Source organism: Equus caballus, chromosome 1 (genome assembly GCF_041296265.1).
Source record: "Equus caballus isolate H_3958 breed thoroughbred chromosome 1, TB-T2T, whole genome shotgun sequence".
Classification (NCBI taxonomy): domain Eukaryota; kingdom Metazoa; phylum Chordata; class Mammalia; order Perissodactyla; family Equidae; genus Equus; species Equus caballus.
This window is the reverse complement of record NC_091684.1, coordinates 91,660,438-91,682,731: the sequence shown is the minus strand read 5'-3', so window position 1 is coordinate 91,682,731 and position 22,294 is coordinate 91,660,438. Positions and strand designations below refer to the sequence as shown.

The 22,294-nt window shown below is 48.3% G+C and overlaps 1 protein-coding gene across 2 annotated transcripts in view; it reads left to right on the top strand.

Moving 5' to 3' along the window:
• CAPN9 (calpain 9) overlaps positions 1–21,464 on the top strand; it is a 46,163-nt gene extending 24,699 nt beyond the window's left edge. Inside the window, exons 9-21 of one of the 2 annotated variants that reach the window (XM_023647809.2) lie at positions 2,987–3,147; positions 4,170–4,327; positions 4,496–4,704; positions 7,423–7,459; positions 8,565–8,645; positions 10,081–10,138; positions 11,643–11,707; positions 12,185–12,253; positions 12,597–12,675; positions 14,665–14,781; positions 17,850–17,908; positions 18,377–18,456; positions 20,894–21,451. In XM_023647809.2, the coding sequence (XP_023503577.1) occupies positions 2,987–3,147; positions 4,170–4,327; positions 4,496–4,704; positions 7,423–7,459; positions 8,565–8,645; positions 10,081–10,138; positions 11,643–11,707; positions 12,185–12,253; positions 12,597–12,675; positions 14,665–14,781; positions 17,850–17,908; positions 18,377–18,456; positions 20,894–20,906 (1,186 nt within the window). In that variant the 3' untranslated portion in view covers positions 20,907–21,451. Of the gene's footprint in view, positions 1–2,986; positions 3,148–4,169; positions 4,328–4,495; positions 4,705–7,422; positions 7,460–8,564; positions 8,646–10,080; positions 10,139–11,642; positions 11,708–12,184; positions 12,254–12,596; positions 12,676–14,664; positions 14,782–17,849; positions 17,909–18,376; positions 18,457–20,893 lie in introns of both variants that reach the window. The other variant, XM_001494410.5, reaches the window with a different exon arrangement.
• The last annotated feature ends 830 nt before the right edge of the window (positions 21,465–22,294 follow it).

Genomic DNA, 22,294 nt, shown 5'->3' with positions numbered 1-22,294 from the left:
CCCTCGAAGGCAGCTGCCTTGAGAGCATCTAAAAATACAGACCTAAGGAAGAAGGATGCATTCCTAATCTGGACTTCCCACAGGGCTGAATCTCTTTGTTTAACTGAGCATTTTTAATGGGCCTTCAACTCTAGAAGCTTTTTTCAGTCTTATTTTTCCTGTGGGATCTAGAAACAATTGGCTCTTCCAACCCTGGAGGACCACAGGTTTCTGATTTCTGGTTCTATTCATTTTCATGTGCTCAAACCAGTCAGTTCCTACCAGAGTTCACTTCTTTCTTCTAACACCTTATTAAATGCAACAAGCCAAATCCTGCACACACTAATATTCCAGCTTTTTCTATTCTTTTTCCCTAGAGCACAGCTTTATTAGGCGTTTGTTCTGTTTTCCATATTTTTACAAACAACATTTTTATCAAATGTTTTGCCGTTCACAACATGGATATCCATTTTCCATCCCTAATATTGCCTTTCAACCTCCGGCCCAACTGCTAAGCTGACATCACATGTTTTAGAAATCTGTTATGATGATTCCATACTTCCAGGCACCTGACTCAGGATAACACCAGATGCTGTAACAAATAGTCTCAAAACGTACAAAGACTCAAATGCAACAAAGTTTATTTCTCACTCATTGCAACAGTGCAGGAGGACCTTCCTGTCCTGTGGGTGGCTCTCCATGCAGTGGTTCAAGGACCCAAGCTCCTTCCGTTGTGTGGCTCCACCATCCCCTGGCGTCACACAGTCATCCGCAGGAAACTCATCTGCAAGAAGATGGAAAATGAAAGATTGGAGAAGACATCCCTGCTTCCTAAGAGCCTTGGCCCAGAATTAACACACATCACTGCTGACCTCCTGCCCTAGATGGAGCGGGTGGGGTGCTGTCCTTGGTCCATCCTAGTGTATGAACTTTGGTGGCCTGCTAGCCCTCTCTGCATTGGGAACCATGAGGTCATAAGTCAGAGAAATCTGTGGAAAACAGGCAAGGTGTTTTGAGAGATTGACAATCTGTTGAATCAGAAATTAGGGACAAATTTACCTTAAATTTTGTGTACAGAGTCTCTGGGTTAATGAGTTACATGAAAACAGCAGAACTTGCAGAAAAAAGCTGAGATCTGGCATTAGTATCCTCCCCCAAATTGGCAATTATGAGCAGGAGGGAGGAACCAGAGTGTGAGAGGCTAGTGGAAGGTGGAAGCTAGTGGAAGCAAGGTCTGACACAGAAGGAAGGAGAAATGGGGCAGAGGAAATGAGGAAATGGACAGTGAGAGGCCCAGCAGAGAAGAGTGTCCTTGCGGTCGATCCATTGCCCTGCCCCTACCACATCTGCCCTTCTTCAAGGAGCTGCCCCTGACATCTGGGCCTGAAACTGCCCCAGGCAGGGCACGGTATTAAAGTCATCAGCTCTCTGGGTAAGGAGCCTTTCCTCCAGGGATCTTGACGCAAAAGCCCATCTCTTCCCATTTTCATCTTTCACCCATTCTAGGACATACTTCTTGCAACTTTCTGGCTCCCTTTATTTATGAATTCTCTCCCTTCTACTGAATCATTTACATTAGCATTCCAATGCTATAATTTCACCTATTTCAAAGGAAAAAAACCTCTCTTGACCCACTCAAGCCACCAACCCATTTCTCTCCTCTGCTCTACGGCAAAACTCACCAGTTCTCTGCCCTCACTCTCTTGACTCCCCTCAGCTATGGTGTGTGGCTCATCATGCCATGGAACCTGCCCTCACCAAGGACACCATAGGCTCTCACTTGGCTGAATCTAGTCATCTCGATCCCTCAGCAGCACTGACAAGGCTGCCACTGGGCTCCCTGGATTCCTGCTTCCTGGGCTCCTTCTCAAGGTCCTGTCCTGGTCCCTCCTAGTCTCCTAACCTGTTAGCACTGAAGTGCCCCAGTGCTCAGTCCAAGGAGCCCCCTCTTCGCTATCTACTCCCACTCTTTAGGTGATCTCACCCTGTTGCATGAGTTTAAAGACAGTCTGTACATTGATAACTCCCAGGTTTGTGTCTTCAGCTCCTTTTCCCAGAATTCCAGATCCATATACTCAACTGCCTACTTGACAGTCCTCTTGAATATCTAATAGACAGCCCAAGTTAACATGTCCAAACCTCAACGTCTGAGCTTCTCTCCCGAACTTGCTCCAAAACAGCCTTCCCCTCATCTCTATCCTTCCAGTTGCTCAAACCAAACATCTTGACTCTTTTTCATTCTCTCCTCCCCCACATCCAATCCATCAGCAGGTCCTGTAGGATCTACCTTCAGAAGATGTCTCAAATCTCCTACCAGCCTGGACTGACTCACCCTCATCTCTCAGCGGGATGATGGACTAACTTCCCAGCTGGTGGCTCTGTGCCCGCTGAAGTCTCTTCTCAACACAGCAGCCATGGGTCATGTTACTCCTGTGTTTGACACCTTCACATGGCTCTTTATCTTCTCGGAGTCAAAGCCAGAAACGTTATGATGACCTGCCTGACCCATCAATATCTTTGGATCTTATCCCTTTCTGCCACCTCGTGCCACCTCATTGGTCTTCCTGGTGTTCCTTGAGCACATCAAGCAGTTACCCATCTCAGGACCTTGCTCTCCCTCTGCCTGGAACCCCCAGAGAGCCACTGTGCCCCGTCCCCCATGCTTCAGGTTTCCACATCTGATCAGTGAGGTCCTCCTTACCTCCTTGTTTAAAATGGCGCCCACCCCTGCACGCTCATCCTTCACCTTACTTTATTTTTCTTTGTAGCATTTATATATAGTCAGCCTAAGTTTTTACTTTTTTCCCCCATTTTAAACCTTTTTTTTAACCTTTCTTTGCCTTTTGTGCCTGTGTGTATATTTTCTGTCTCCCCACACCTGAGGTCTCCCCACTCCTTGAAGACAGGAGCAGGCACTGGATAATTGTTGGTTAGATGATTGAATGAATGAATGGACCATGTCGTGACCATCACCTCTTATGCATTGTCTCTGTCCACTTGGTTGCAGGATGGCGTTTAGGGACTTCAAGGCCCATTTTGACAAAGTAGAGATCTGCAACCTCACTCCGGATGCCCTGGAGGAGGGTGCTCTCCACAAATGGGAGGTGATGGTCCATCAAGGAAGCTGGGTGCGGGGCTCCACAGCTGGGGGCTGCCGCAATTTCCTGGGTTGGTAGTCTGCCTGTCATTCTCTCTGTCATTCCCAAGTGTCCCGTCCAACCAGGGGCCATCAATGGATCAGGGCCAAGACCCTAGAGAAAGCCTGAAACGTGGAGTCAGACCATGGGATTTCAGGGCTGACTGGGAAAAGAAGGCTGCGGGAATTTAGCAGGAAGTTGGATAAGAATTGCTTGGAGAAATTCCCTTGTTTTACCGCTTGGATTATTTTCCGTTACAAGTAATAGAAAACACAACTCACACTAGTTTAGCAATAAAAAGGGTTTATTGTCCCACATAATTGAAAAGTTCAGAGGAGAAGTAGGCGGGCTTCGGGCATAGTTCTATCAGCCCATTTGTTTGTAATTCTCTGTTCTGCCCTCTTTCCTCTGTTGTCTTCTTCCACTGTCTGGATTTCTTTGTAGTCAGAGGGGGGCTGCCAGAGCATGCAAGGCTTCCCGAGCCCTCACTGAAATGCTCAATGACAATTCCTAAGGGTCGTTAAACAAAAGTCCTCAGCTTCCCTCTAACTAGGAATTCCTTGAAATTTCTTGGTGAATGCTGTGGGCTGACTGGCCTTGTTCTAATTCTCCGAGGCAAGAGGGACCAGCATAGACCAATCCGAGTTCACCCTTGGAGCTGGGAGTGAGGGGCACTCTGCTCAAATTGCACAACCATTGAAAAGATGCTGGGGGACAGCCACAGTGCACGGCCCTCTCCTTGAAATGCCAAATGGAAAGAATAAGATGGAACAAACTGTAGCCAACTAGACCTAGAAGAATGTCTTTGAAAGACTGCATGGGAAATGGTTCAAAAGAAGGTGGAGACGAAAGGGAGAACACTTCGCCCTCTCATAGTGGCTTATGGAAATTAGGGCAAGAAGGCGATCAGAAGGGGGAGAGAAGAAATTATTTTCTCAGGTTTGGGAGATTGTGGTGGAGGTCGATAGGGAAGCGTGAGTGAGTATATGTGTGTGTGTGTCTTTTGTGTTTTGTTAAAGGAAAGGGAAATAACCTGTGTCTTTCAAATGGCAGATACCTTTTGGACCAATCCACAAATAAAACTGTCCCTGACTGAGACAGATGAGGGACAGGAGGAGTGCACTTTCCTTGTAGCCCTGATGCAGAAAGATCGAAGGAAACTCAAGAGATTTGGTGCCAATGTGCTGACCATCGGCTATGCCATTTACAAGGTGGGTAGGAACAGACTGCTCTTCACAGTCCACCCTCTGGGTTCTAAATCCTCAGTTCCTCCTTGGCTTCATGCCTGAGACTCAATGGCCAGACCCCAAACTGTGTCCAAGGAGCCAAGATCAGCAGTCCTCCCGAGAAAAACCGCCCCCCTTGCTTCCCCGCCACAGTGCCCCGGCAAAGACGAACACCTGAGCAAGGACTTCTTCAGATACCACGCTTCCCAGGCCAGAAGCAAAACCTTCATCAACCTGAGAGAAGTCTCCGACCGCTTCAAGCTGCCTCCTGGGGAATACATCCTGATTCCCAGCACTTTTGAGCCCCATCAGGAAGCCGATTTCTGCCTGAGGATCTTTTCCGAGAAGAAAGCCATTACCCAGTGAGTAACAGGTTCAAGAGTCCCTCTTCATTTAGTGGTTCCTTCACAGAGAAGTCACCAGGGGTCTGTTGGAGCCATGACCCCGTTCCTGCCTTTTCCATGATTGACCTGAGAAACCAGGCAGGAGGGTTTCTCAATCAGTTCGCAAAGCAGGATACATTTCCGCTTTAGTTTCACTCCTCCCCTCCTCCAGACAAACTATTAAAAAGTTGCTCTCTCCAGCTGAAGGGTGGAGCCCTTCGTTTTCCAGACCCTGTTACCAAGAAGCTTCTAGAGTAGGAGCCACATTTAGGGATGGTAGACTTATTTCTGTGCACAATGAAGTCAGTGGCTATTGCAAGGTTCAAAAATGGCACGTTCTTTCAGCTCCCGTTTAAATAAATGTTGGCGTGTTGTTGCAGTTGGTCTCAGCCCATAGATAGTGAGGCTATTGGCGAAGAATGCCTGAGGCTCTGGCTGGGACCTGGTGTGGCGAGCCCCCACAGACATTTCCCAGCCTATGTTGTGGCTGGACCGGCCCTTGTGGTGCTTATTATGATTGTAAGACACACCTCAGTAACCACCATGAGGGAACTTTGAAAAAATAAGGTTTACTACTCAGAAGTCCTGGAAGACACACAGCAAGCCTGGGACCACAGGGCAATGTCATAGGGAGAGAGAGACAGAGCGGACCTGGCATTCCGCTTTTATTGGGGTCGAGGGTGGGGAGCCTAGGGTTTCGTGGGCTCACTCTTTTCTGGTGAATTTAAAATATAAGAGCAGGAATTAAAGCACAGGAAGGGAAAAGCAAGCGGTCAGTTATCTAGGTCAACCAGAGCTTTCCCAACAAAAGGGAACTTCCTGGGGGAGGTGGCCTGGCTCTTTTATCCGGTTGTGTAGCTGGCAATCTGTTTATCTGAAATGAATTCCCTTGAAGTGGACACCTCACCAATCGAAAGTTTAATGTCAGGCACTTACATTGCCATCAAAAAAGCTAATGGTCTGGTGCTTATACTACACCTACTGTTTTACATTCCTGACATTCTGCCACCTCTCCTGGGCAATGTCAACAAAATTATTTTGTATCAGTTACTTCATGGAAAAAATTTCCCATTACTGCCCATTTTCCATTGGTCGTTCTCCGGCAGAGGAAAAAATGGTTCAAGATACAAGAATCTCTTTCTTTTCCCAATGGAGACGTTCTAGAGTTCGCAGAGAATGGCAAACCTACTAATTCTGTATTTAAGTCAGATCAATCCACAACAAAGGACTGACCAGAGACAACAAGAGAGAGACAACTGTGGCCACATGGTCTGCTCTGGTTTTCATCTCTTGTTTAGTGGGGTAAAATTAGGTTGGTGGCAGTCATTGAGAAGACTCCCAATTATAAAGCCTGGTTGAGTTTCCTAAGCTGATTACAGGAGGCATGTTTTTTTCTCGTCAGCTAATTAGAAGTAATAAAGTCTTTAAAAAACTCTGCGGGAGAGCTGTTCTCCAGTCATCTCCCAGATACCAGGACAAACTGAGGGTGAATTTCCAGTATCTGCCTACACAAAGCCACCCATACGACATCCACACAGATTGGCGACTCTTGTGGGTGCAAGAACGAGAGAGAGAAGCCAGGCTGTGCCAATCCTACTCTGTGTCTCCTCTGTCCTGCTGGTGGGTGAGGTCAGAGTCCTTGGCATTTATCGGCAGCTTATACGTGGCAAAGCTGACGCCATTCTCAGCTTGCCCTGAACAAGATAGTTTAATCTGCTGTGACATGGAGCCCCAGAGTCAGCTCTGGAGGTTGAGGAGAGAAGACCCACATTAAACTCTATTTCCATAAGTTTAGTTCTCATGAGAGGGTCCCAAACAACAACAAGAAAGCTCTAAGGGGTTTTGTGTGTGCCAGGGGGCGAGGAGGAAGAGAGGCTACTGTGTGCTTCTTTGTATTCCCTTTGAGTTTTTAGCAGTTTTTCTTTGCGAGCGCTTTAGGTTTTAACCTAAAAGACTGGATTCTTCCGAAGGTTTTTAGTATCAGCAAAAACTGAAACCTGCTCCTCCTCTCAGTATTACTGCTTTCCAAACACTGTGGGTTCCCCTAAATATATGAACAGCAAAATAAACGTGTTTCCAGATTTTTCCTCTTTCCCCAAACATAAGCACACAACCACACAGCGCCTCACCTCCCCCAGTGGGAGCAAGGATTTACATCCTTCAGGGCGGGGCCAGGGAAAAGGATGCCGCTCGCTCGGGTCAGTCGTTTTTTGTTCTGACTCAGCTTGCTCTATAATCTTTTAAAATCCCCCCCCCCCCCAAATGATTAACCCTCAACAGGCTGAATGACTGTCTCCAAGGAATTGTACCTCCTTAGAAGATGCAGAGAGCTCAGCTCTGGGTCTGCTCTGCTGTTCTGTGTCACGCTTCATAAATATCCCTTGCTAAGGCGCACTCAGGAAATAGGGAGGGACTGCTGGCTTGGCTTCTTTTACTTCTAGAAGGCCAGAATTTACGAGTGTTCCTTGAGTGATGGCTAAACACCCTCCCTCTTCTTTTCCTGCTGGGCAGGGGCTGAGTGACGGGGGAGAGGGAGGTCAGGGCAGGGGGTCTGCAGACCTTGTGAAATGTAAACGCCACTGAAAAAGAAGGGCTCCAGTTGGAACAGAACCTTCCAGTACCTCTGGGCCCTTTAGGGCAGCAGATCCTAATGAGGAAGGTGAGCCACCAATGAGTCACATGCTTTTGCTCCTACAGGGACGTGGATGGAAATGTAGACATTGAGCTTCCTGAGGTGAGTCTTCTCATGGACCCAGGGAGGGTGGGATTCAGTGACTGTCCGGGAACCCGTCCTTGTAACCATAGCGTCAATTCAAACTCTGAAGTCCAGGAAATGGTTACGTGCGATCAGGTAAGCACCTTGGTTCCAACCTCCTGGAGAACAAGGCTTGTCCCTCCTAGTCTCTCTGGTCCCAGCAGGCACGAGCACGGAACCAGGTGGGTGCTCGGTAGAAAGCTTTATTTGGATTGATCTTTCTCTGTGCTACTGACTCGCTCTGTTCGCTGAGAGGCGGCTGCTGCTTGCAAAAGGGATGGAGTATCTTTAAAACGTATTCAGTTTAAGAAAAATAATCGATAAAAAGAAAACAAGAGAGGCCGGTAGATTCTTTTGCCGTGGACTTGGGGAAACACATAACTTCTTCCCTATGTTGTGTGTTGTCAGGAGGCGGGGGCTGGTTTTATACTCGTCCAAGGGCTGGAAGACTTTCAAGAGGTGTGAGGTGCGGCCGGCACAGTCTGAGGCTTCCAAAGTCAGCAGTGATCTGCTTTGAGAAGGGAACTTGCCGCTCCTTGCTGCCCGTTCTGGGTTGTGCCTTATTAATGAAGCCAAAAGCAAAACAAGACAAAACACCCAAAACATTTACTGAGCCCTTTCCCTGCGCCAGGCCCGGTGCTCCGTGCTAGAAACAGACTCCTGACCTCAAAGATGTTACCACCTATCAAGACAGATGATTAAGCAAGTAATTACAGTCAAGGGTGGTGAGCGGTAAGACGGAGGAAGTGCAGGGAGTGACGCCCACCCTGGCTGGGACCCCAACCCCGGCAGGAGTCTGGCTTCCTTTCGCAGGCTCATCTCTAAGGCCAGCAGGCTCACAGAGTCCCACTGAGAAGTCCTTCCAGACTCTCCTTCTAAAAAGCCTTCACAAGAAATCGAGACAGCTGTTGCTAATGGTCCAGGCCAGTTCTGAGCTCCACCAAATAGCCCGTGAGGTCCCGACTTCTCCCATGGGGCAGCACCACCTCCAGCCCAGCCTCTTCTTTTTTGCTATTTCTTGGGAAAGCAAATGTCAAGTTTCTTTTTTCTGGGTCCGATGCAAGTTCCTCTGGTTGATTTCTAGCCTCCAAAGCCGATGCTCCCTGGCCAAGAGACAGAGGAGGAACAGCAGTTCCGGGCCCTGTTTGAACAAGTGGCTGGTGAGGTATGGCTGCCCTTGATCCCCCACGATGCTGAGGAGCCTGCTTCCCAACCAGGGATGCAGGAGAGTGTCATCAGAAACGCTTCCCAGAGGGCTGGCGCCCGAGGCATGGTGGAGCTAGTTGCAGTGAGACCAGCCTTGGTCATCTGAGAGGCCCTAAAGACCACCTCCTCCAGGACACCTCTCACACCAGTCTGCCACCCAAAGGAGCTCAGACCCACCCAGCAGCTGTCTGTGAAGCTAGAGAAAGCCTTAAAGAGCTGGCTCCTTTGAACTCAGCCCAGCAATCGCTGCCTTTAGAAGGCTCTCTCTGCTCTGGTCAAAAGCGGTATTGTTCAGAAAAGCCACCATTAAATTGCAATTGTGTACCAGCACTTTGTCCATTAACAACAGAGGCGTGGCCAGCTTTGGAAGCTGAGGGCCAGGGCCAGCCACTGGAGAAGGACAGTCTGTCCCCCATTTCCTGCCCTCTCAGTTGCTCAGCTTGCTTCTTGGGGGCCCTGGCTACTCCTGGGGGACCTGGGTCTTCCCAGCCTCTGCCCCAGCCTCTGGTGTCCCTGGAGAGGGACAGAAGTTACCAGAAATGGAGATCTTGGCTTGGAAGGGAAGCAGGGAATGTTGCAGGAGGTTCATTCCACCTTTTTAACAACCAAAGCACCTCCAGAGTTCAGTTCTTCGGTCCTAGTCCTGCTCTTTTCCCAGCCAGCCTATGACTTGGACATATGGCTCCATCCTTCTTGCCTCCTCTGCTCAGTGGGGGCTTGAGCTGGATCAGCAACGCTTCACTAGGGCTGAACATCCCAAACCCCCATTCTCCAGGCCTCAAAAGCTCCAGGGGCAGAGCCCGGGCAGGCATGTGTGAAAAGAACGCCACAGGTGATTGTGTTGCACACTGCTAGTTCAAAACCCTGGGCAAAAGGAGCCCTAAGTCACTGCTACTCAAACTGTCCTGTACATAAAAATCACCCGGGCATCTTGGAAAATGCAGATTCCTCAGCAAGAGATCTGAAGTGGTGCCTGAGACTCTGCATTTCTAACAGGCTTCTACATGCTGTGGATGTGGAGGTTCAGTGGAATTTAGTGGACAACCTTAGATCAATGATTCTGAAATGCACCCTTAGAGATTTTGAAAATAATCAATGAGCCACACTCGCAGGGCTTCTGATTGAAATGGTCCCTAGGGTAAGCCCCGGCGTGGGCATTTTTCAAAGCTCTCCAGGAGATTCTGCTTTGCAGACGTGTGGGGACTCAGACCCAAATGTCCTCTAACATAAGCGCCATCTGGGGGCTTCAGATCAGGGGTCCAGAAGCATGCCTTGCCCAGTTTTCCCAACCTTTCTGGGCTGAGAAGTAAGCAGGCTGCAACCACTCAGGAGATGGGCACACGGCTCTAACAAAGAAGGTGCTAAAGGCCATACAATTGTCTCCACTTTCACAGGACATGGAGGTGACAGCAGAGAAGCTTGAATATGTTTTAAATGCTGTGCTGCAAAAGAGTAAGTGCTCGCACCCACCACCCACCGGCGACCCCAGGGCTCCTATGTGGGGGACATGTGACGGCATGCTGCCTGGGTCCCCTCCGGCTCCCCCAGGCTCCCTGCTCCTCAGAGCTGCAGACCTGCTTTCCAGGGCTGACTTTAAGTAGAGTTTAAAAACAGCTTTCATTGCTTATTTCCTGACTACAAAAATGATGCAGGTTTATGGTAGAAAATTCCAGAAAATGCAGAAAGACCTAATGACAAAGATGAAAATCACCAATAATCTCACCACCCATAAATAACCAGTTAGCATACACGTGCGTGTGTCTTTGTGTATGTATATGTGTAGTCCGTGTGTTTCTGTGTGTGTGCATGTACACACATGTAATTGGTATTAAATTATAGATACAATTTTATTTTTTAGTATAACAGCTTTGAGATATAACTCAGATACTATACAATTCACCCATTTAAAGTATACAATTCAATGGTTTTTAGTATGTTCATAGAGTTGTACAACCATCACCATGACCAATTTTAGGACATTCCATCACTCTAAAAAGAACCCCTCTCCCCGCTCTCCAGAGCCCCTGGCTAGTCAATCTACTTCCTGTTTCTATAGATTTGCCTATTCTGGACTTTTCATATAAAAGGAATCATATAATATGCGGTCCTTTGTGACTGGCTTCTTTCACTTAGCATAATGTCTTCCAGGTCCATCCATGTTGTAGCATTTGTCAGGTCTTCTTCATTCCTTTCTGCAGCTGGATCTCTTCCATTGTATGACTACACCAGATTTTGTTTATCCATTTATCCACTGATGAACGTTTAGGTTGTTGCCACTTTTTGGCTATTTTGAATAATGCTGCTATGAACATTCGTGTACAAGTTTTTTGTGTGGACATGTCTTTTCATTTCTCTTGGGTATCTAGCGAAGAGAACTGCCGGTTACATGGTAACTCTATTTAATGTTATAAGCAACTGCCCAGCTATTTTCCAGAGTCATTCTTTTACATTTCCACTAGCCGTGTATGAGCTTTCAAATTTCTCCAGTAACTTTAAAGCATGCCTTTTAAACTCAGTTTTTATAAGCATTTCCCCAGGTCATTAAATATGCTTCAAAAACATGATTCTTAAGGATTGTGTTCTAATCCATCATATGGACATAACCTAAATTATTGCCCATACCCTTCCATTGGTCATTTATATTATTTCTAAATTTTTTCCATTACAAATAACCCAATGATAAAAATCTTAATTTGTAATTCTTTGCTTGGGATTCTTAAAGAAAACTAGGATAAACGGATGGAAGGATATTTCCATTTTTAAGGATTTTTCCATATTTTGCAAATTTTCCTCTCAAAAGGCCATGTCAATTTCTACTCTCACCAGCATCCTAAGAGTGACCACGTCTTCACCCTCACCAGCCCCAGGTCTAACCACACTCTTAGACTTTCAGCAGACAAGGATAGACTTATCTTATCAGGGGTCAACTGAATTCTGCTTTCCTGTGTGATTTCAGGAAAGGACATCAAATTCAAGAAACTAAGCCTGATTTCCTGTAAAAACATCATTTCTCTAATGGACGTATCCTTCCAAATACGTAGGCAGAAATAGATGTTGAGCGTTTTTCTGTAGTACAGACCTTCCTAGAATGTGGCATCCTTAACGAGCAGGATAGGCTTCTTCACAGAGAATAACCAAAACCTGGGAGACGCCTGGTGCTAGAGTTGGAATGGAATTAAGGCTCAGACTGGCCAGTGGGGGGAATGTTCTTGAAGAGATATGGGGGTCTTGTCACTTTGGGGGCCCATCCAAGGGCATGAGAGCTTTTTTGTGTGTGCTTTTTCAAAACTTCTCGTGCTGGCCCCACCTCTCCTCTGCACTCTTCAGATGTCCGTGGTTTAATAATTACACCACCTCTCTCAGAGCCCTGAATCTGTGTGACCCATGTCACCCGTGCCAGCCCATTGTCCCCGCACCGAAGTCCCAGGCCTGAGGGTCTTCGGGAGCCTTGGGTTGAAAGGTTGTTCACGGCTTCCTTCCTTAATGCTCCCTGCACAGACCAGTGGCAACGGGATGCTGGAGTTTAGTGCATTCAAAGTGTTCTGGGACAAACTGAAGAAGTGGACGGTATGTAACCCGCTGGGGGATTCTAGAAGCCTAGAGCAGAAGGAGGTTTTAAAAGGCCAAGGTGCTGCAGGCTAGAGGATTTTATCTGGAAAGGTCAGAAGGGAAGAAATGGTGACAGAATCCCAATACTTACTTCTGAGACTGACGGAAGTACTGCAATGTCTCTGCCCAGAAGGAGAAGGAAAACAAAAGGGACCAACTCCTTCCGGAGGGCCTGACCCAACCCTCGGCTCTTGGGGCCCTTGTGAGGAATCTCTCCTCCTGCTCTGGCCGTCCCCCAGTTACTGCCATGGGTGGCCTCTGGTGCTCTCTGGTTCTCATCCCTCTGCTCTCCTCCCCATAGAACCTTTTCCTTCAGTTCGATGCTGACAAATCCGGCACCATGTCCTCCTACGAGCTGCGGACCGCCCTGAGAGCCGCAGGTAAAGGGAAGCCTGGATGTCAGGCGCAGGCTGACGGCTGTCAGGTGCTGTCTGTGGGTGGTCACGGCCCTAGCAGGAGGCTGGTCTCTACCTGAGTCCATGCTTCTTAAGGTCACGGTGCTTTTAGTGGCAGAGCCAGGCCTCAGACTCAGGGCTCGCTGGCTCACACTAGGGCCCACATTTTAAGCCCCTGTGCGATACTGGCAGGAACTTTAGAATGCACCCACTAAGGATGAACTCAGCCTGACCCTGTGAGGCCTCTCAGCCTCGGGCCAAGTTTTCTGGCCGAGCAGATGATCACCCTTTGGTGGCAAGCCGCGGTTCTTCCAAACCTCTAATGCCCGCTTTCAGACGGTGATCATCACAGACGAGGCAGGGCGTGCTCGATCCTGTGGTTTGGGGTCAGGGAGGAGCTCACAGAGCTCACGTACCCCTCTGCCACCTGTGGCCCTGTCCCTGGCTTTGCACTGAATCCAAACTGGATGACTCAGTCATAGTTTATAACTGGCTCCCTGCACGAAGGGTGGCTTCCTGGTGGCCTTCCTAAGCCTCCGGAAGTCACTGTCCTGCAGTCTGAGTCTCTGGGGCTCAGCTGTCCTTTGCATATAGCTGCAGTGTCGACGGCCCCTGGAGTCCACAGCCCCTGCCAAGCCGCACGGTGTTTCCACAAAGCATGCTTCATATGTGTGTCCCCTGGGCCCTGCCAAAGCTTGCAGTCTGGTTCCCTCTAGGATAAACCAAACATTTGGAAACACTGTCATCTTCATGGTCTGATACAGTGACAGAATGTAAAAAATCAAGAGCAGCTTGGGTCCTATGTGAGGGTGAAGAAAGCAAGACTAGAAAGACACGTGGAGAATACCACAGAGGAGAAGGACGGGATTTTCTTAAGGGCTAGTGACCCCATTTCTAGGGCAGGAGGACAGAGCAGGGGACAAAGGGAGCCCTTCAGAGAGGAGGGGTGACCAGGTCTTTCCTATCCTGACTTGGGGACAGGAAATCCCCCCACCCTCCCTCCTCCAGCCCGTCCAGAGCAGACACCAGGATTCTGGCCACCGCCAGCAGCCAGTGCCACTGTGCTGGCTGCAGAAACTGTGCTCTGCATCTGATTGGCTCCTCCTCTGTCTGGAAATGGGACTGAGGAGGCAGGAAGACCCTAGGTGGACTTGTGAGCAACACTTTGAACATTTCCTAGAAAGTGAGCGTGTAGGCTGAAATGAAAGGGGGACGAAGTCATAAGGATGCTGGTTAGAAATCAAAACATTAACTATTGGCTCTAAAAGGAACTTTCCCTCGCCCAAACCAATGAGAAAACCAAGCCCAGAGAAGCGAAGCAGACCGCCCTTGGCCCAAACAGCACCAGAGCTCAAATCCAGTCCCCAGCTCCAGCCTGGCGTTCTTACTCCATCGTGGGTGTGTGTGAACGAGCCTCTCCCTGCCCCACCTCATTCTCCATGGCCAGCAGCATCCCTTCAGAGACACATGATTCCTAGAGCCTGCAACACCTTTGGGTTGAAATGCCCTTGAGAAACACCCACGTACTACAGGTGTCACAGCTGGAATCCTCCTGGGCCCAGCAGAAGCTGGAAGTGCAGCCAGAAGTGAGATCAGATATAGACCGAGAGGGCAGGCTGGTGCGGGAGTGGGGCTCAGACACCGTCCAGCGTTAGATTCCCCACAGCGAGGCTTCCTGAAAAGTCGGCAAGATGCGATGGGTGCTGTGGGCGTCAAAACCAAGACCCCAAACTCATTAAACTCAGAAGGTACAGCTGTGAGTTCACCAGCACGGCCCCAACATAGACACACACTGTCACCCCGCATTCACACTGAGGACAGCAGCCCCTGCTGGGTCTGGGAACCCACGCTTTGTGGCAGGAATGCTGGCTCCCTCCCCTTAGTTCGCCCCTCTGCTGACAGAGCGCTCCCTGGTGCACCCCTTGGGGCTTGGCCAGGCCATGGCAGGACGGTGACCCCTCACTCTCCCCACAGGCTTCCAGCTGAGCAGTCACCTCCTGCAGCTGATCGTCCTCAGATACGCAGACGAGGAGCTCCAACTGGGCTTTGACGACTTCCTCAACTGCATGGTCCGGCTGGAGAACGCGAGCCGTAAGTGTCCTGGGCCCAGGGGAGAGTCCACCTCCCCCCAGTCACCTCCCAGGAGCACGTGAGAAGCAACCTGCCAAAAATTAGAGTAAAGACAGGTCACAGGGAGCCATCTTCGGATCTATGTGACGTGTGTGTGGTTAGCTGTGGGGGGAATGTGTGTCTTTTCAGCAGTGCGTTTATTTTAACAGTCATTCTCTACACGCACCCACAGTGTCTTTGTGGAAGGACGGTGGGCTGGGGTGGGGTTCTGCCTCATATCTGAGGAAGGGTCGATTTTAGGTCAAATCCCATCATAGCACATAGAATCAGAACAGTCCTTCCCATCCTACCCCACCCCCATCCCCTTCTCCTCCTCCCCCCCTCTCCACCCACCTTTGGATTTTGTAAGCCCTGGATGCTGACACAGTTATCTCAAACAAGATTTGTTACCCCAAGAAGAGACAGACATTATGTAGGTGGTCCTTAGTGTGTGCAGTTTATGGTCATATCCACCTCCCCCCACAGTGATAGGGTGGTCACAAAGGTGAAGCTGAATGAAGCCCATCCAGGGGCCTGTAACTCAGAACCAGGGCAGCTGCCATGGGGGTGCCATCTGTGCAGGCACACGAGGCCCCGCACCCCCAAGGACACCCATGTCTGATTTAACATTCCTGGGTCACCATCTTGAATTTTTGCAATTTCTGAACAAGGAGCCCCGTATTTCCATCTTGCCCTGGGCCCCACAAATTATGGAGCCAGTCTTGCTTGGCGTTTTCTGAAGTATGTTTGGTGGGTGACTTCAGAGCACTTGGTAAACCAAGGCAGGGGCTGTGCTCCTCAGTTCCACGGTGCTAGAGCTCCCTCTGCTTCTTTTGTGACACTTAGAACACATATCCATAGTCACTTGTCTGAAGCCTGTCTCCACTAGACTGGGAGCGCCAGGAGAGCCGTACTGAGAGGAAAGCAAGGCATACGTGGTGACTGATAATGCCAGTTTCAGAGGTGAGCAGGTCCTCAAGGCCTTGCACGTCAAGCCAGGAGACTGGACTTTCTCTAGGGTGGTTACCAGTAGCTGGTGAGAGGTGAACTTCAGAAAGACGCTGCTGAGAGAGTCACTGATTACTTACAGGGTGGTCAGACGGACCTAGAAATGATGAGATCTGACGGCTTCTCTTCTCTCACGGCCCTTTTCCTATCTAAACCCCCTCAGGACCAATCCTTCCCTCCAGGGTGTTCTCAGCTTGTTCTTATAATCGAGGAATGTCAGAGAGAAGGTGCTTTAGGCTTAATGTTATCTACTCTGGGGTCCTCACATTAGATTCACCATCTGGAGAAGATTGAAAAATACCAAGGCTGGGGCTTTACCCCAGGATTATTTTAATTTTTTATTCTGGAAATTTTGAATGATACATGAAGTATAAAGAATAATAATCAGTCCTCACGTGTCCTCCACCAGTGCTTCTCAAATGTTGCCAAACATTGGGGCTGACCCAGTGGCGTAGTGGTTAAGTTCACGAGCTCTGCTTCCACCATCTGGGGTTTGCAAGTTCGCAGGTTTGGATCCCGGCTCCAGACCTAGCACTGCTCAAGCCACGCTATGGCAGCATCCCACATAAAATAGAGGAAGATTGGCATAGATGTTATCTCAACGGCAATCTTCCTCAAGCAAAAAGAGGAAGATTTGCAACAGATGTTAGCTCAGAGCCAATCTTCCTCACACACACACACACACAAATGTTGCCACACATTGCAATCCCTGGGAAAGCTTCAAAAAATTTTGATGGGGCCAGCCCGGTGGCACATTGGTTAAGTCCACACATTCCGCTTTGACGGCCGGGGGTCTGCTGGTTCAGATCCTGGATGTGGACATAGCACCACTTGTCAAGCCATGCTGTGGCAGGCGTCCCACATATAAAGTGGAGGAAGATGGGCACGGATGTTAGCTCAGGGCCAGTCTTCCTCAGCAAAAAGAGGAGGATTGACAGCAGATGTTAGCTCAGGGCTAATCTTCCTCAAAAAAAAAAAAATTTGATGACCAGGCTGCACAGTAGACCAATTAAATCAGAATCTAGGGGGTGACACACAGCATCAGTATTTATAACATTCCCCAGGTGCTTCCAGGGCCTTCTACCCAGCCTCAACAATTATCATCTTGTTAATCATTTTCATTTGTTCCCTTAACACATTTTTTTCCCTGAATTACTTAATAATAGAGCTCAGAAATTCAGTCCTTTTATCTGTAAATATCTCTAACAGATAGACTTGTTTTTAGCATAATCATCATGCCGTTTGCACCCTAACTAAATTCTCAGTAAGTCCTCGCATCGTCTGAGACAGGTCGTGCTGAAATTCCCCAGGCCATCTTTCACATTTGCCTGGTTGTGCCAGGATCACCACTGCATTTGGCTGTTGGGTTCTGTCTCTTTTGTTCTGTGACGGTCCCCTCCCCCTTTTTGTTGTATTTTTAAAGCTCCCTGGGTGATTCTCAGGTGAGGCGAGGGTTGATTGGCTCCACCACTGCCACTCAGATGGGGAGGCCCAGAGAGGAAAACAATTGTCTCTGATTCTTCAGTGTTGTAGACATGGCGTCCAGCTCAGACTGGCTGGCTCTCCTACCCCGGCTCTGCCCACCTGTGGGAACTCCTCCATGCTTACCTTCTCATAGGGGATTCATAGAGATTGAACAGCTTTCAAGATTCAAGCAAAACTCTACATACATGTGCTTTTTTTCTGGGGAGAACGTCCATGGATTGCAAGGGATCTGTAGCCCCTAAAAGTGAAGATAGGGCAGATGTTGTGGCTCCAGGAGCTGGCTGGCTGACTGGCATATTGTAGATGACAGCACATGCCACCCAATGCTAAAGCCACTGGGTTCTGCCATCACAGAGATTCTAGAGGCTTCCACCAGGTAAGAGCAATTCCCACTCAGTGGGCCTGAGTCTGGCCTGCCATTCTAGAAGATCCTTGCTACCACCAGATGGAGCAGCTCCTCCACAGGCTCCGGGGAAGGCGCCTGGGTCGTGGGAAGATAACTGAACCTGTAGAAGGACTCTCCCTACATGATGCTTTCCTCCTGTCTCTCCTATTAGGGGTGTTCCAGGCCCTCAGCACCAAGAACAAGGAGTTCATTCATCTCAACATAAACGAGGTAGGACCAAGTCACACCTTCCGCTCAGGGACCCCGCCAGAGCTAGGCAGAGCCCACGCTCCGTAAACGTTTGTTGAATCATGATTGCGTGTGGAGGTTAACATTTAGCCAGGGGATAATAACAACAATAAGATTGCTAATATTTTTGAAGTACTATTCATTTAGCAGTCAATGTAATCATTACTATAGTCCTATGGGCTGAGGATTAATAGTATCCTCATTTTGCAGATGTGGAAACTGAGGCACAGAAAGATTAATCACCTGGAAGAGAGTGAGCAAGCAAACGCTGCCTCCTTATTCTTCTCTTCCTTCTGCCATGTGGGCCCCTCAGCCTGCCTGCCTTCTAGCTTCCAGTTTATTCATTCCCCTTGCTCATGTTGTCCTGTGGGTCTCATGATTCTTGAGGGGTATGTGTGTGTGCATGTATGCACACCTCAAAAACCCTGAGAAATACACTACTTTCACCAGTTACAGGGGCTGATTCCAGCAAAAATGATGGAGGAGACAGCATGGGTCAGAGTTTCAGAGGCTCGAAAGAGGCATCCCAGGTGAGGATGGCCCTCTCCCCACTCCTCATTGTGGTCCGGCAGCAGCCGCATAGGCATCACATAGGGGAGCTTGTTAGAAATGCAGAGCGCCATACAGTGATGGTAGCCAACGATACTGTGTTCTAAACTTCAAAGTTGCTAAGAGACTAGATCTTAATTCTTCTCATCCCAAAAAGAAGTGATAATTATTTGACATGAGGGAGGTGTTAACTAAGGCTGCAGTGGTAATCACATTGCAACATATAAATGGATCAAATCAACACTTAACTTACACCTTAAACTTACACAACACATCAGTTATAACTCAATTAAATAAATGAATAAAATAAAAAGTAAAAGAAAGAGCAAAGAAATGCAGAGTCAGGCGCCATCCCAGACCTGCTGAATCAGATCTCGTTTTATCAGGATCCCCAGCGGTTCCTAAATACATTAAAGTTTGAGGACACTGCTTAGACATTCTGCCTGAAGGCAAAGGGGAAAACTCCGGGTGCTTTCCTTCAGTGGTTCCCGTGATCTTTATTTCCTGTGTTTTTATTTCTCTCCCTGTGCCTTTCTGTCCAGCTCTGCTTTCCCTCTGACCTAGGGAGGTACAGCCAGGCAGCCTGTGTCTCCTTCCCCATCTCTGAGTCCTTTCTCTGCCCACCCATTTCCATGCTCACACCACACACAGCGTCTGTTTTCCAAAGTCAGTGGCGACTTTGGATTTGGGTACCATTTTATTGCCTTTTCCAAGATTAAGAAGGATGACAGCATGTATTAGCAGATGGGATGACTCCTCTCCTTGTGCTCTGAGTCTAGTCAATCAACTGCTCTGTGCCTCAGTTTGCCATTGGCAGAAAGAGCTCTAGGCCTTAATCTTACACCAAAAGTTTGGATTATAATAATATCATGTAATTTGGCAATTTATGTTGACTTTTCACTAATTTTCTCATATGTGTATCTCAGATCCCTGGATACATTATAATTTCATTGAGAACAGACACTGGACATTTTTCTTTTCTAGTATTCTCTCTCACCTTATCATCTACAACACATTCAATAAATATAATTCCTCTGATTTATAACTGTATAAAATACCCCAGGATTCCAAAGAAAGATATATGTACTCAAATTAGCCCCTTGTGAAAATAAGAGGGACCCCTAGACCCACCTTTATTTCTCATTTACTTCAAGGCGTTGCCACTAATAAGCGTGAAGAAAGTGTGAGAGTTGACACCTGTCCGTAGTGCAAGGGAGGTTTGGTATTCAGTAGCCTCTTAGTCGGTCACAGGCCCAAAAATACTAGAATCATGGAGGAAGCATTCCGTTGCTTCAGGTTCAAGGTGTCACTTTCAACCCAAGTGTCCGCAGGTGTGGGGGCTGGAATGAGCTCCTTATCCTGTCCCCTCTCACTTCAACAGACCCAAGTCATTTGGTGTAAGCTCTTGCCCCATCCCATAGTTATCACTCTCCAAGACAACAGGAAAAGTCTTTTGAATCCTCTCCTTCTCCCTCTCCCTTTAACCCTGCCATCCTCAACTCTGGCTGCACATTAGCATCACCTGGGGAGATTTTAACCACCCCCCCCCCCACCCCCGCCATTGGCCTGGACATGCCCAAGACCAACTAACCCCAACTCTCTAGGGGTGGGACCCAAGCATTGTTATTTTTTAAATTCCCCTGGTGAGTCCAGTGTGCGGCCAAGTTCAAGGGCTACTGTTTTGAACGCCCCCTCCCCTCCATCTAGGAAACAATCAGAGCCTTCCTCTACTTGAGTTGGCCTCACCTGCAGTGACTCTGCCAATAGAGCCTGTGTGTCTTCCTCCAGCCAGCCTCTCATAACCCTGGCCTTGGCACAGGCTGTGGCCAAGAAGGAGGGCACAGGGGAGAGAAAAAACCGTCCCACATAATCTTGTTCCCCCAAGTCACCATGTTGTGGTAAGAAAGCTGGTGAGGAGGAAGAGGCAGGACAGACTCAGGATAGAGATGAGGAGGAACTTCATGCTACTTCCCCACCAGTTCATTTGTAAAGAGCCCCAGACACAGAGCCTGCTTCCCTTTCCTGAAGCCCCTCTGTGATGGAGGATCACCTCTTTCCTCAAGGTGAGGGGACCCCTCACCAAAGAGGAAAAGGGCCTTTACACTGCCCTGCCCACGGTGCCTCAGGGAGGCTGTCTGCTTCAACAGGGAGAAAGCACATTTCTCTCTCTCTCTCTCGCACGATCTGCCCTTGACCTGAGCTCACTCAGAAGGTGCTCAGAACCTCTGGAAAACATAAAGTGCTGAGAATTAATTAACTTTTTAAAAAGGTTCCATGTTGAGGCAGAAGTCTATGTCTGTAGGCAAAACAATCAGATGGCAGATCTCCTGTGACATCAACAAACTTGGGACATTCCTGAGGCTGCTAGGGAAATGGAGAGATGACAGGCCCTAGCTGTTTCTTTCTTTTTATTTTCAGTTCATCATCTTGACAATGAACATTTGAGACTTCCCTGGTGGGGATGCAGCCTGTCCAGCTGACCCTTGACTTTTGGACCATGAACTTCAGAACGTCTCCTGGTGTAGAGCTGTCATATCCAGGGCTCTCTCCATTTCCGTCATCCAACCCTCTATCTGCTACACATGCTCCTGATCTTGGAAGAATGGAATGGACTCAGCCATGCTCTCTGACTTTATGCTACCTCTTTATGAAATCTCTGCCCTAAGATGGCTAATGCCTTACATCCAGTATCAGGCATCTCAAGCCATTTCTCCCTCTACTTTCCCTACCTCATCCCATTACTAATTATTCAAAGTGCTAGTGCACAGAACCCTGGCTTCACTGTAGCTTCAATCATTGTACTCGAACATCCCATACAGAACAATGTTTTTATAAATGTGTGGCTGGAGATGAGAAGGGAAAGGTGTGAGGTCATAATCAAGCATTTTCTGCATTGTAAGTGTGTTTCCTTAATGAGACAAATGTAGAGAATTCTGGACGTTCACTGGTAAGACTGGAACAATGTGAAAATCTCTACCTCCTCCTCCAAGAGCTGGTAACTGAGTCTGTCTCTGTTCAGTCCAATAGTCTGTGCCAGGAAAGCCAAATGCAATATTATTTCTTCTCAGGGAGTCCAGATGCTAGTCAGACTTGATCTTGTTCGTTTCCACCATGGTGGGGAATTACAGAGTGAAGAAGCCTTACTGTAGCTCCCTTGACACTAGACAGGAAAAACCCACTGAACTGGAATCATGAGAAATAACATGATAAGATATTGGCTCGGGCCAGCCCCAGTGGACTAATGGTTAAATTCGGTGTGTTCCACTTTGGCAGCCCAGGTTCAAGTTCCCAGGCATGAACCTACGCCACTCGTCTGTCAGTAGCCATGCTGTGGTGGTGGCTCACATACAAAATAGAGGGAGATTGGCAACAGATGTTAGCTCAGGGCAAATCTTCCTCAGGGGAAAAAACATATTGGCTAAATAAGCGCTAGGTCTCATTTTCTTATTAATATACTTGTGACAGATGAGGTGGGATGGAGGCATCTGCAGAGTGGGAAGGGAAGAGAATGGTTGGGATGAAGATCAAATTAAAAGTGGAGCTTCATCAAAACTGTATCCCCTGACTCATGGCTAAAGATGCCAGAGCAATATTGTCTCCTCCCTCAGGTCCCTACCCTTCCCAAGCTCACCCACCAATGAATGCATGAATGAATGAAGGATAGGGCTTTGTATAATAACCATGTTTTCTAATTTCTGTATTTGATTTTTGACATCTTGGGGCCTTGCTGACCTTGAAGGGACTGCCCCTCCCAGGACTGGTCAATTCCTAGAGATAGCAAACAACTTGCCTGCAAGCATGCCTTTCATATGCACACTA